The sequence below is a fragment of the Anabrus simplex genome, chromosome 2 (assembly GCF_040414725.1).
Source record: "Anabrus simplex isolate iqAnaSimp1 chromosome 2, ASM4041472v1, whole genome shotgun sequence".
Classification (NCBI taxonomy): domain Eukaryota; kingdom Metazoa; phylum Arthropoda; class Insecta; order Orthoptera; family Tettigoniidae; genus Anabrus; species Anabrus simplex.
In genome coordinates this window covers 997,116,469-997,131,643 of record NC_090266.1, presented here as the reverse complement: position 1 = coordinate 997,131,643, position 15,175 = coordinate 997,116,469, and the positions used below count along the sequence as shown (strand labels likewise).

The 15,175-nt window shown below is 39.8% G+C and overlaps 1 protein-coding gene across 4 annotated transcripts in view; it reads right to left on the bottom strand.

The window, feature by feature from the left end:
• The window catches only part of LOC136863239 (uncharacterized), a 150,292-nt gene that overhangs the window by 60,650 nt on the left and 74,467 nt on the right, over positions 1-15,175 (bottom strand). Inside the window, exon 2 of one of the 4 annotated variants that reach the window (XR_011017786.1) lies at positions 8,666-8,792. The exons of 1 other annotated variant lie outside the window; for it this stretch is intronic. Coding sequence is in view for 1 of the 3 variants with exons in the window: in XM_067139624.2 (XP_066995725.1) it covers positions 8,666-8,836 (171 nt within the window). In the remaining 2 variants the exon portion in view is untranslated. Of the gene's footprint in view, positions 1-8,665; positions 11,945-15,175 lie in introns of those variants that run through there. 2 more of the 4 variants (XR_010859178.2, XM_067139624.2) reach the window with 2 other exon arrangements.

The following is a 15,175-nucleotide window of genomic DNA, read 5'->3' as shown; positions in this document are numbered from 1 at the left end:
TCATAAAAAGTAAATAAGAGGATTTGGATCTGAACGTAGCGGTTGCACTGTGAATTTTACCTACGGCTAGACTTAAGAAATATTAGGAGAGAGAAACTGAAGCATTTGCACCATACCAGCTAAGTATTACTACTTAAGAGGAATTTCTACAGTATCATGCTCGTATATCCACGGTCGAGTAAATGCGATAAAAACTAAATAACTAAGTAAATAACTCATTGAATACGACGATAATAATACAGAGCATATGAGCTACAAGTCCGCCTCTGTGGTGTAGTGGTTAGTGTGATTAGCTGCCACCCCCGGAGGTCCGGGTTCGATTCCCGGCTCTGCCACGAAATTTGAAAAGTGGTACGAGGGCTGGAACGGGGTCCACTCAGCCTCGGGAGGTCAACTGAGTAGAGGTGGGTTCGATTCCCACCTCAGCCATCCTGGAAGTGGTTTTCCGTGGTTTCCCACTTCTCCTCCAGGCGAATGCCGGGATGGTACCTAACTTAAGGCCACGGCCGCTTCCTTCCCTCCTCCTTGCCTATCCCTTCCAATCTTCCCATCCCTCCACAAGGCCCCTGTTCAGCATAGCAGGTGAGGCCGCCTGGGCGAGGTACTGGTCATACTCCCCAGTTGTATCCCCGACCAAGAGTCTGAAGCTCCGGGACACTGCCCTTGAGGCGGTAGAGGTGGGATCCCTCGCTAAGTCCGAAGGAAAAGCCGAACCTGGAGGGTAAACAGATGATGATGATGATGATATGAGCTACAGTTTTAAATTACTTCGCAATGAATAAAGGAAAGTACAAGTGTACAGTAGTGCGCTTGCGTGAGCATGTGACCGCTAAACTCTAACCAGAACCAAATCTTGGATTTTTGGTCTGTTGAGAAATGTAGTATCAAGGTTGGGCTGATAGTTGGGAACACGTCGACGGCTGCGGCCAGCCAACCCTAGAGGGGAAACCGGAACCATTATACCTGCTATCTAAAATACAGGGAGGATTGTATGTCGGTTTGTTTAACCCTTATACGCTCAGCGAGCCGATCTATCGGCTCGGGTGGTATTGCTTAAAACACTCAGCGTGCCGATCTATCGGCTTTGTGTTCGGACGGCTGTATAAGTATCTTAATGGACCCCCAGATATCAGGAAAATACATTAATAGTAGCTTTTGGATTTAGTTTACACTTTTCTCGAGAGATACAGACACTAAGCTCACCTGTTTGGAACAAATGAAGTTATCAAACCGCGTATGTTCACCGCATGACGAGTTGAAGTGTGCTGCTTGCGAATACAGTCTCATTTAAGCTTCAAAATACGTGTTTTCCTTCGTTTTATTGTTTCCATTTTAATAATAGATTATTGTTAATTATATTTTGTTTATATTCTACATTTATCAGTGTTCTCAAGTGAATTTTAGTTTAACATTTCGTGTTATTAGATTTTCGTGCCACGAGTAGGCCTAATTTTTTTACATGGCTGGGCCAAGTTCTAGACTAAATAATTCCGATGTTTTGGATTATTTAGATGCTTTAGACGATAACGGTGACGTTATAGCCGATATTGATTCGTATTTCAGTCCGACTCATTGGCTGAATGATCAGCGTTGAGGTATTCGGTTCAGAGGGCCCGGGTTTGATTCGCGGCCAGGTCGGGAATTTTAATCGCCATTGATTAATTCTTCTGACCCGTGTGTTTGTGTTTGTTCCAACACTTTCTTCTTCATATTCAGACAACACACTACACTACAAACTACCACGGTAACACGCGATAGTGATTACTTCCCCCCATATAGGGTTGGCGTCAGCAAGGGCATCCGGCCATAAACCACCAGCCAAATCCACATGTGCGACACAGTTCGCACCCGCGACCCCACAGGTGTGGGAAAAGCTGTAGATAAAGAAGAAGTGATTCGGATTTTACAGGTACTGATGATAGGAGAATGTTTTCCAAAACACAAATGCTGACTCCGGAAGGTACGTGTACAGTTCTTTACGTCAGGTGCTATAACTCATGACTAAATAAGAATACAAAAAACAAAATTATATCATGTTATACAGAATTAAATGCTCTTATTTTCAGAATGACTGAACAACAATATCACTAAAGAACATATTACTTTTTTAGTATTTAAAAACAGATTTTTATTTTTTGTAATATATTTTCAAATTTCAAAATTTATTTTGAAGTAAAATATGCCATGAACAATTTTGGGATATTTGTTTCCTAAAACGATATTAAATAGTGTACTACTGTAATTTTTTTCAATTTTGTAACTGGGGATTTCTTTATACGGCAATTTTTTTACATTTTAACATGCATAATCATGAAAAATGGCCTGAGTGTTTTGGGCTTGACCGGTGAAAATAGCCTGAGAGCAAAAGGGTTAAAAGTAGATCGTTGGCTCCTGCTGTGCGGGTTGCCTATCTCACAGGCGCTAGCCCCATTGTCAAATCAATCCTTGAACAACTTCCCTTACTCATACACTATTTCTTCTGAACAATTTCCTTGACATTGTCGTTTTTCATAATTCCTTAGTTTATATTTTCTTATCGGTCATATTTCGGATACTTGCTTCTACGTTTCTGAAGCTATCCATGTCGCCACCATGACACCTTCTACTCAGCTGTTCCTATTGGCTGCTCTGCACCTCCCACTTCCTGGGTACTCTATAACTGAAAGTTATATTCATTTACTATTCAGTAAAAATTCTCCGCTCCTACTGTGTTTCGAACTCCTGTGCTCAGCATCCACACTCCACTGCGTTACCCCAAGACCATACATCACTGTTCGATGTTGTTGTAGTGATACTGGGTAATGAAGTTCTAAAGTGAAGGGAGCTAAAAAGATTCATTCACTCAAGTACCATGAATTTGATTTAGTAGACGCAATGTACCTCTGTGGCGTAGTGGTTAGTGTGATTAGCTCTCGCCCCAGGAGGCCCGGGTTCGATTCCCGGCTCTGCCACGAAATTTGAAAAATTGAACGGGGTCCACTCAGCCTCGGGAGGTCAGCCGAGTAAAGGGGGTTCGATTCCCTCCTCAAACATCCTTGAAGTGGTTTTCCGTGGTTTCCCACTTCTCCTCCAGGTAAATGCCGGGATGGCACCTAACTTAAGGCCACGGCCGCTTACTTCCCTCTTCCTTGTCTATCCCTTCCAATCCTCCCATTCCCACCACAAGGCCCCTGTTGAGCATAGCGGGTGAGGCCACCTGGGCGAGGTATTGGTCCTCCACCCCAGTTGTATACCCCGATCCAAAGTCTCACGCTCCAGGACACTGCCCTTGAGGCGGTAGAGGTGGGATCTCTCTCTGAGTCCGAGCAAAAACCAACCCTGGAGTGTAAACGTATTAAGAAAGAAGAGGAAAGAAAATGTAGTAAAAATATATACGTAATGAATGTATTGATTTAAATAAGAATGAGTTATTTACTATTCAGAAAAATTTCCGCCGTGCTGGGATTCAAACTCCAGCTTTTAAGGGCAGAAGTACGTGAATAGAACGGAAATTTCGAAAAAATATTTTGCTCTTAATTTGAAAAGCATGCCTACCTGAACAAGAATATGTATGATTTATATGCATTTTTATTTGATTTCACAAATAAATTAAGAATAATGTGAAGCCTTGGTTTTGCCACGCCCCACTTTTCAAACTCCACTATTGACATACTTAGTCAATCAATCATAATATTTTACTAATTGCACGAGGATCTTGTGAGATGGCTCATTTCAGAAGTTGGTACTTCCCGCGTGTCGTGAACAAAAGACTGCTCACGGACGCAGTGAAAGAAACGTGTTTGTTTTTGTTATTACATGAGGTAAACATACTCCGAAAGTTGTGAATTGTAGCTCTTAGAACGTCTTTCGTAGAATGGGTGGTATTTAAAATATGTAAATATGCCACGAATTAAGATTTTCCATAGGAAACAACACCATGAAGGCAACAGATACACGAAAAATACACTGAATGTTAGTTCGAGTCCAGCGTAAGACAATAATTCATCTTCTAACCCCACAAATACAATAGACAAACATCCAGAAGGTGCGGATTCATGGTGTGGCTTTCAGAAAGAAAAGGCAGGAGGTCCTAATTACCACCATAAGAACTCACTTCCATTGGGTGTTTCGAATGCCATAAAACCTGTGTATAAGGGACTTAGTGATGACACTCTGTTATCTAAGTGTTTACATGGCGGCACACAGAATGTCAATGAAAGTTTTAATCACCGTATCTGGCAACGCATTCCAAAAACTGAATTTGTGGGCTTTAGAACCCTTCAAAAAGGTGTATTGGATGCAGTGATATGCTTCAATGAGGGCATGATGTCAAGAAAGCATGTTCTTGAAGACATGGGTATTAAGCCTGGGGCAAACATGTTGAAGGCGATGAGGGGCTTTGACAGTAACCGTGTGAAAAAATCACAAAAAGCAAGTGCAGAATCCACTGAGGAAGGTAAATTTCAAAAAAGAAACAGAAAAGGGAAGAGAGAAGATGAGGAAAGCCAGCAGCAAGAAGAACATGGTTCTGGAATGTTCTGAGACAGGTGTGAGTGAAGCACAAACTTTGACTGCAGTTTCCCGAAAACTCTTTTTTTCACATTTAGGTACACATTGCTCCTAAACTATTCTACCTAGAGATATGGAATTTTGCACACTCATGTATGACTGTACTGCGATACTAAAACCCTAGAACTTTTAATGTTGCTTCTAAATTGTGTTTTTATAAACCTTTCTTGGTTGCTAAAAGTTAAAATGTTTTAAAATTAAATTTTAATTTATAACTGAAGACATAAATATTTATCTAATGTTGAAATTCTAGAGTTTCAAGACTTTCATGCATCTATGAATGTGTGGTGATAATTAGGAAGCAGTGGTACCAATACTTCAGTAGTGATGTGTACCAACATGACTACATGTTTCAATAATACCTTGAAAAATTTCTCATATTCAAAAAATTCCTTACAAGAAACTAGAAGTCTAAATACTATAAATTGCAATCCATTAGAATCAGAAGGGCTTTGACATGGTAAAAATGTGCATTTCTATCTTTCATATTATAATAGATATTGTGAGAAATGTTATGGTAATTTTCAGCATTATTTCAGTGGGCGCTCACGTACTTCTGCCCTTAACAATCATAATACAGTGCGTTACTCCGAGACCCACATAACTGTCGAACGTTAGAATAGAGATACTGGGTAATGAAGTTCAAAAGAGGAGGGAGCTAAAATATCCATTCGCGCTGATAAGTGGAAGTATAAGGGCGATCAAGTTGTTGGGAACACGTCGAAGGCAACTGGTGCTCGATCCCAGCTGTCTTAATAGAGAGAGGACTTTCGCCGGTTTATCCAAATTACGTGGTTGACTCCTACTGAGGGGGTTGCATACCTCACGGGCGAATGTTTCACTTTCAGTGCAGCCCTTGAACGCAGTCCTTTACTCATATCGGATTTCTTCCTAACCACTTCCAGAACTACCCTTCTTCAGACTTGTTTCTTCGTTTTCTCACATCCACCATATTTCAGACATGCGTTTCCAAGTTTCTCCAGTCCTGCATATCGACGGTATGACATAATCTATTCTTCCCTTGTATCTAGCTTTCTATTGCCTGCTCTGCTTCACTCACTTCCTCGACACTCTCTTACTAAAGGCTATTTCCATTTAATATTCAGTAAAAACTCTCCGCCTCACTAGGATTCGAACTTCAGCAATCAGTACCTGCACTCCAGCGCGTTTCCCCGAGACTGCTCACAAATGCAGCACAGTGGCATGAAGATCTTGGGTGATGAAATGCCAAAGAGAGTGGACCTAGTAAGAACCATTCACACAAGTGCAACGAATTTGTTTTGTTTTGTTTTGTTTTTTGCTATTTGTTTTACGTTGCACCGACACATATAGGTCTTATGGCGACGATGGGACAGGAAAGGACAAGGAATGGGAAGGAAGTGGCGTGGCCTTAATTAAAGTACAGCCCCAGCATTTGCCTGGTGTGAAAATGGGAAACCACGGAAAAGCATCTTCAGGGCTGCCGACAGTGGGATTCGAACCCACTATCTCCCGCATGCGAGCTCACTGCTGCACGCCGAATTTGGTTTAGTGGGTACACTACTGAAATAATATGTTGAACTGAATAAGATCGAACGATTTCCAATATTTAAAAAATATTTTTGCAACTTCTAATTCGCTATCAGGATTTAATAAACTACAAGTACTGTTCCAAAAGTAAATGGCATAACAGAAAATGACGGGTATAATAGGCAGTCCATGCTAATTAAGAACTCTTGTACAGTCTACAAAATAATTTAATATTAGGATAATAATAATAATGGGAGCAGTAATATAGAATACTTAAAAGTACAACACAGCACGTCATTGACCTAATCGGAACGTGGGGCGTGGCGTGGCGTGGCGGAAGTCAATGGACTGGCTAGCCAGCTGGACTCGCACCAGTGACAGACCAACAGTTTTCCAACACCTGACATTCTATGTTAGAGTGGAAAGGAAAGAGGACTTCATTAAGGTAAGTTCCAGATTTCAAGTTCCTAAGTATTTAAACAGAATAAACACACATGTTTATACATTTCTAAATATTTGTGTGTGATATTATAGAATCTGATGATGTTTCCGGTTGTGACTTCGTGTGAAGCACGCGAGTGATATCTTCCTCTATACTAAGACTTCACGTGTTACATGAACAGGATTTCGTGAATATGTGTTCTTAGTATAAACATAGCACCTTGACTCTCAAAATATGTTCGCTAACATAATTCCCAGTGCGATTGAACGCACGTGTGTTCGTATCTATCTATTCGGTAGGTTTTGAATAAAGTTGAGTAGGTATATAAACCTAAAACACAAACTGTGTAAGTTATTTTGTGCTCAGTTTTCCTTCATCCTGTTCAATTCCCATTAAAGTTGTAGGTTCGTGGTTGGCAGAATTGCTTATGCAAGTTAAGTGTGACAATGTTAGTATATATAGGTAATTTATGCGTTACGAAATAATTACCAGTAACAATTTTTTATTAATTTGTATTCCACAACGCGTTTCAGAGCTTGTACTCTATCGTCAGGTAGTGAAATTGTGACATGTAATTGTTGCTCTATTTAATACACAGTTCTTTTCAAAGAATATACTATTTTATTGAAGACTAGGGGTATGTGCATTATGAATTTATTACACCTATGTTGAGTCAACTATAGGTGTGTGTAATCTCAGAAATATTCAGTTGCTACTGAAGCTTCATTTTTCTTTCTTTCTTTCTTAATCTGCTTAACCTCCAGGTCGGTTTTTCCCTCGGACTCAGCGAGGGACCCCACCTCTACCGCCTCAAGAGCAGTGTCCCGGAGCTTCAGACTCTGGGCCGGGGGATACAACTGGGGAGGATGACCAGTACCTCGCCCAGGCGGCCTCACCTGCTATGCTGAACAGGGGCCTTGCTGGGGGATGGGAAGATTGGAAGGGATAGACAAGGAAGAGGGAAGGAAGCTTCCGTGGCCTTAAGTCAGGTAGCATCCCGGCATTTGCCTGGAGGAGAAGTGGGGAAACCACGGAAAACCACTTCCAGGATGGCTGAGGTGGGACTCGTACCCACCTCTACTCAGTTGACCTCCCGATGTTGAGTGGACCCCGTTCCAGCCCTCGTACCACTTTTCAAATTTCGTGGCAGAGCCGGGAATCGAACCCGGGCCTCCGGGGGTGGCAGCTAATCACACTAACCACTACACCACAGAGGCGGACAGCTTCATTTTTAAATATTCATTTTCAATTTTATCATTATCTGTTAAGGATCTATTAACAGATGCCTATAAATTTCTAGAGTTTGTAAAATGTTCATTCTTATCTCTTTCGGACGTATTTGTAAAAAAGTAAGAGAATTTTGTATATTTGATGCAACAACTGCTGATTTTTCATGATTATGTAAATAAAATAAAATTCATATTATTATTATTATTATTATTATTATTATTATTATTATTATTATTATTATTATTATATAAGCACTTTCAAAATTCGTAAGACTCAGGGGTGTAGCCAAGGGGTGAGGAGTTACTGGGGTAAGAAATCCTCCCTTCTTGGAATTTTACAAAGGAAAATAAACTGAAACTGACAATAAGCAAGTGAAAGTCGACTCAAAGTGTTGGTTCTTTTGAGCATTCACAGAGACATAACTGTAAAACCAACAGGTCTCTTGAATTTATTTTCTAAGAAACCTCAAAAGTTCGATTTTAGATTGTAAATTGAACATACCATTAGCTGTAAAACTGTTGAACTTGATAACATTGTTCTCGTTTTGTAAGATCTTGTAGTGTACTGCAGTCTGAATATCAACTTGTATCAGTGTCATTATAAACGCACTCATGCATGCGCACACCACACACTGACAAGCATATTCATTATGTTCTATCATTTTGTAACCAAAATCTCCCCCCCCTCCCCCTCTCGGTCGACCGGCCTACGCTACTGGATGATACATTTTGAAATTTTAATTATCGTGTCATTTCGTTGCACTTCGTATCATTAGGGGTCCATGGCGTAGCTGCTAGACACCTTTAAACAACAAACATCATCATCAGACTATTTTAAACACCTTACACAGATCTCAAAAATCACTGCATAATAATAATAATTATTATTATGAATTTTCAGATCAAGCACATAACTATAATTTCATTAGTATCTCACCTTCTTGTGACAGTACACGTAAAATATTGGCACATAGATGAGGTAACATATTGTTCCCACGTAGTAGACCGTAACAAGCAATGGCTCATCCTCACTTATATATGCAAATCTGAGGTAGGTGCTGTATCTGTAAAACAAAAGAACACAAGTTCTCAAAGTTATATAGTCCATTCTTATATTCAGTACAGTAAGAGTTTTATCAGTAATGTATGTCCAGCCCTTGTCCCACTTCTCTACGGGGCCGGGTATGAAGTGCGAGTCAACCTCATCAGAGGAGCTGATGAGATGAAATGAACGACGTGATATATGATAGTAGGAAAGGAGAGGGTAAAACCCGGTTCCGGCACATAGCCTACTCCTGTCGAATAGAACCAATGGGTCTGCTCAGGGAATTACGTCCCAATCCGACGGACGAATCTCCATCAACAGTGGCATATTCACTCACGCCATATGAGCACTTCGGGGAGGTTTTGGAATTGAATACAGGCTTTTGGCACGCAATCTAGTGATTAGAACTTATATACCACCACATCTCCTACCCCACCAGCCAAATTCTGATAGTCAAATTTATCAGTGTATATTGTTTAATATCGAAAGAAAATGATGGGGCTGTTTGGTGTCGAGTTACTGCGTATTCATGGCGTCTTTGACAACTTCACCTTTTCTACTGTTCCTTTGTATATTAAGTATTGTATCATTTTTCAAGGTTAGGTAAGGACATCATAAAATGTCATGGGTCCAGGCCAGCTGAAATAATTGGAAAGCGTTGTTTTGTTGTTCAATGGAGAAAAATATAAACTGTTTATGAACACGGTCTATTCAGTTTTTTATTAAGGCTCTCGGCAGTGACTATAAAGTAGGCTAAATGTAGTCAAACTTGAAGGGCCTGATTATTGGACAAAGTCAAAATAGCATGTGTCTATTGTACCCGACCACCTGCCCTAAAGTACACCTGGCTAAGCTCATCGCTTCAGGATGTGGAGCGTCTGGATTGGGCCTCCCAAAACTAGCTGTCTTATCTTAATCTCAATTTCAATGGACATGGATCGAGGACATAGATATGAATGAGAGCTATTGGACGTAGTGAGATGAAAACAGATTTTTTTAACCTAGGACCTAGAAATACATGAACTAAATCCTCTGATGTAAACATTTTTCAAATCTGTCACTAAAGTGACCACGGGACCTAGTGCCCCTATGAAATTAAACATGATTCCTTGGAACGTGAGATGTCACTAGGACACTGAAATGGTGGAGCAGAAAAATCGGATCAGTGTTAAGCCTAGGGCCCTGTAAGTACGTGATTAGTAATGTGAGAGAGTAATACTATTTTCACACTCATAATTAAATAAAATCCCACAAATGTAGATGCACGAATACATATAAAAACACAACTCTTGGTATGACACCAGTTCCTACAACCCGCAAAATTACACTGAGTCTACTTCCATGGTCGCGGTCTGGACAACACGGAGGGGTCAGAACACATAACCTTGAAACAGCGCACGGCGCTGCATCCCTTATCTACCGAAATGACCTAAACAAACACATTCGGTTTCTTTTCTCCCCTAATTAGTTTCCACCAAATATCTGAATGGCTGTAAAATTATTCTTTTCGTGGGAAACTAGAGAATTTTTCATTTTATACAAATATTTTCGTGTTCAGGAAGCTTTCATTTTATTTATTTACTTTTTGCTTACAAGACAAAATGCACTCCTTTTTTAAGAAATTTTGTTATGATATTATCAGAATATCATAGTTTTTATTTATTACAACTCACCTATCATTTTTTGGATTGTGAATAATATTTTTCACTTATATATGTTTTAAATGTAACATTGTCTCCGTATTTTATTTTTATACATCGTTTTATCCCATTTAATTTCTCTATCATTTCCCATAAATATATTATGAAAAAAGCATGGTACGATATTTCAATAAAAGAGTATGTCTTTCAGTGAAACACGAATTACCTTACTAAGTGCTTACTGAAGTTTAGCTTCCTTCACCTTAATGTCTTGCGTCCAAATTTGATATCCGTGCATATTTTACTGCAAAATATATCCATTCTTCATTTAGCAGTGCTTGCAAAATTATTAATATAGAGTAATTTAAATGGTCCTATATAGTCAAAAATAAATGTCATTCTTTCTTATAATGGTCAGGTGCGAAGCCATTTGACAATGAAGTCATGGTCGAAACCGCTAACATTTCAGCCAGCCTTCGCACACAGGAATTACAAAGAAATGGAAGAATTTGACTCCCAATGAATCGACATACGAGTCCGTGTGTTTCATCCCTTCCCAGGCATATTCAAGGTTGAGACAGGTAAGGGCGTGTGGGCAGGTGGAGAAGCATGTACCTTCCCCTCTGTGCGTGTTTGGCTCATGTAGGATCTCCCGTCATTCGCTCTCTCAATCTCCCCTCGCTCTTCAGGTGTGCCCATGTGTTATGCTTCAGCATAGATCTGACCAATGAAAGAGAGATTGTAAGCTAGTACCGGGCGGTTCTGAGAGCTGTACTGATTTCCTTGCCTGAAATTAATATTTATGGCCCGAGATTTAAATGAACGCCAGTTTACAACTCTAAATAACTATTTCCCCACCAGACATTCAACAAACAAAAGAACAAAACTATATACATACATGCATTCCGGTCCCAAAGAAAACTACACTGTGAAAGGACTCGCCTTAAACGGTGTTAATGAATTATTATCTACATATTTACAAAAATGACATGCGAAACACCTCTCTCCTCTATTATAATTGATCGACTTATCTGCTTTCTACATCATATGCCAATTTATCCCCTCTAGGCTGCCCATGGAAATTTAGTTCGCCATCGATCTCACTGTGACGATTAGAGAAGTCCTTGGTTCCATCCACCCGCTGTCAATCACCTCGTGATGCCGTCTGCTTGATGTTAGTGATGTGGTGACGTAGTCCTCTGGAGCTGTGCACACCAGAGTCCTGCAGCCAGGCCCACCGCGCAGCACTTAAACCCACGGGCTCCGGTAGCCCAGCCCGTGCAGTGCCGTTCCCTTCCGACGCGGCCGCGTACTGGCCCACAGCAATGGTCTCATACAGCCCACCGCAGTCCACCGCACTGGGCAGGCTCAGTAGAATAACCTTGAGTACTTCTCCACAATAACATGTGCGCCGTGCACAACGAAATGTTCGCGTCACACTACTATTCGGATCACGCACTCTTCGCTAATAACATATTTCAAAGTAGACTAATCGCATTTTGAAATTAAACGGCAGAGATTTCTCCTGCACTGTAATAATAATAATAATAATAATAATTGAAAAGAAACAGAAACTTTATTATAAACTAATATTCGTCTGCAATTGACATAAAGTTAACTGAAAATCAATCTAAATAACACGAAGCATATTCATAGGACTTCATTCACGTTTACCTCAAAATAAAATACAAACTTAAATGACGGGTATATGCCAACAACAAAAACAAACCTGAACATAGCTTTTACATAGTGTCCGTAGTTTATTGGTCATTACTAATGGTGGTGGAATGGAATTACTGTGAACGAAAAGAAGAGCATCAACATTGTCTGGTTGTAGAAGAGAAAGAGACCGTCGCGCGTTGAGAATGAAGCCCGCTGAACTGAAATTTATCTCTGAAACTGAAATTGATGCTTGCATACATAATACTTTCTTAGCGATCTGGTGAAATTTTGGATAGTTTTGTCCATTTGTTCTCCAATAGGACGCTATATCTATCTTCTTCCATTCCACAATTTTGCTTTAAATATCTTTCCAGCTCATCTGTTGGAATTGGAGCATCATGAACGTCAGTCGACGAAGAAAACTTCATTATTTTGGCAGGTTGTGACATAGTCATGGAGTCTGATGACACGGAAACATTAGAATGCTCGTCATTCAAGCACACCTCGTTCATCATAAGTCTTTTTATCTAATCATAAAAAGACCAAATCAGTCCGACTCCTTTAATAAGAGAGTCGAATTTTGTTAGTTTGTGTATATCTGGAGGGTAATCTCAGAAACTACTGGACCGATTCTAAAAATCCTTTTACTAATGTAAATATACATTATCCCTGAGGGACATGGGCTGTATTTTCCTTTCAAAACAATTCTAGGTAGGAGCGACGGGGAGATATAAAATAATAGGGTAATATAGGCGAAATATCGAATTTGCCGTGCAAGGACGAGAAAAAGCTCATTTTAAGCCCCTTGACGCAAAGGACAAAACTCGGTAAGCCCTACGGGCCCGAAAACCATGTTTTGAAGCCCTAAAAGCAACCGTTATGGGGATATTGGCACCACACTACCCCTGCTCTCGGAATCGGATAAAGAAATGCACTGCCGTAACCATGGCAACGTCAGCTCCAGGATTCTACAATAGCGAGATTATGTGTGCACGTTTGGGCATAGCTGCCAACCAAACTTTGTACACATAATCCCTGAGCATATCTACAATATTCCTCAAGAACTTAACATGTTACAGACGTGAAGTGGTATTTTTAATCTCTTAAAAGAATAATGAGACATGTATTATTTGTTTTCGGAAAAAGCACTTAAGGGGGAGGGGTAAAAAGGACTGAAATGTGGGTTGCGAAAATTTTTAAGATGAGCATACCTACAGTATATCTCAAACACTTAACATGTTACCGATGTGAAAATTGGTATTTTTAATATTTTAAATATAAAAAACAGGTATTATTTTGTTTTTGAAAAAACACTTCATGTGGGGGGTAAAAGGGACTGAAAAAGGGGTTGAATTATTTTTATTAGGGTACTGATAGCTAAAAAACTGAAGTTGTTACAGACGTATAAATTGGTATTTAGAGTCTGCGTTAAAAAGACATAAATACGTATTCTTTTGGTTTCGGAAAATCCACCTAAGGGGGGATGAAAGGACTAAAATATTAGTTGAATTATTTGTATGAGGATACTTATATCTAAAAAGCCTAAAGATGTTGCAGACGTGAAAATGGGTATTTGAAATCCCTTTAAAAAGGATACACATTTCGGGGGGGGGCGAGGTTTTAAAATAGGTATTGAATTCTTTTCATGAGGATACAAATATCCCAAAAACTGAAGATGTTACAGTCGTGATAATTGGTATTTGGCAGCTCATTTATCGATAAACACGTATTTTTTGTTTTCGGAAAACCACTTAAGGGACAGAAAAGAATTGAAAAAGCAGGTGAATTTTTAAAATGAGTACCGGAATATCTACAGTGTATGTCAAAAACTTTACATGTTACAGACATGAAACTTGGTACTTGTGTCGTGGACGGCGATTCGCGACGCGCCTTTCGCACATATCAGAGTGAGCGAACGGACTCGAATGGAATTCGAATCCGCGAACTCCAGGGTAGAAAGCCTGTGATTTGGAAAGTAGCAGGCATATAAATGCATGTATATATGAGGGGAAATTACAGGATAGTCTGTATATGTCTATAATTCATAATTCATAAATGGTAATAATAATAATGGGAATGATAGAATATTTCAAAGAAGGATTTAGAACATTCGATGTTGCGTAGGAGCTCGTAAGCCAAGAGCTTTGTGTCTTAATATTGTGAAACATTGTGTAAGATAAATGCGCACTTCCTTTGGGTTGGGAATATACAGAGTCACGTGTAAGAGACATAGAAACAGTTTCCAAAGTGTTCTGGAACAATGTGTGTAGTGCAACGTGACAGGGAGGTTCCATACTAAGGAACCAATCACAGAACAGTACCGTCGTGACGTGAACTAGTGACTTGTGGTGGTGGTATATGAATCAGTAGGATTATTCGAGAAATGATAGAAATAAACTATATAACTTGGTAACTTGTAAACAACAATACTTTTTGACTCACAGCACTCGAAGAAGGCTTTTGACTGTGAACTCTCGGAGAGGCTATTTGACTCTGAAAACTCGAAGACAGCAGTTGACTATTAGCTCGTGACGGCCGTAGGCCCTATCGCGCAGAAAGGTGAATAATTAACTAGGGAGAACTGTTGGAGTGCTGGTAGACTTAGCATTAAGCTGCAGTACGCAATAAAGTGATAGTAAGATAGAGGGATATCAGGCTCTTGAACTGAGTGTGATTTGTTGGTGAACAATCGCAAAGGTTTTACACACCGATTGTCAAAGTAGGTGTTGGAATATAAGCTTATAGACCAGCAGCTCAATTTTAATTGGGAGAATTCACGTCGCCGCGAAGGGTAACGGGCTCCAGGGATATCTACGCAGAAGAGGAGAAGGCAAGAAAGAAGAGCGAAGACGTCAGCTGTACAAGGATCAGCTATACTTCGTAGTGAAGTATTCAACCATTGAATATATATATTATATGTATTCTTGTGTGTACTAGGAAAAGACTTATGATTTTCACAGAGATCTGAAGTTGAGAAAGGATTGGGAGTAAATGGTGTCGGAGATATTGTGTTTAAATTGTACATTTATTTTCTTGGTTTTAGAATATAATTAATTCTCAATTTTTTCCGATCTGACTATACGCTCCCAAAACTCCGAAC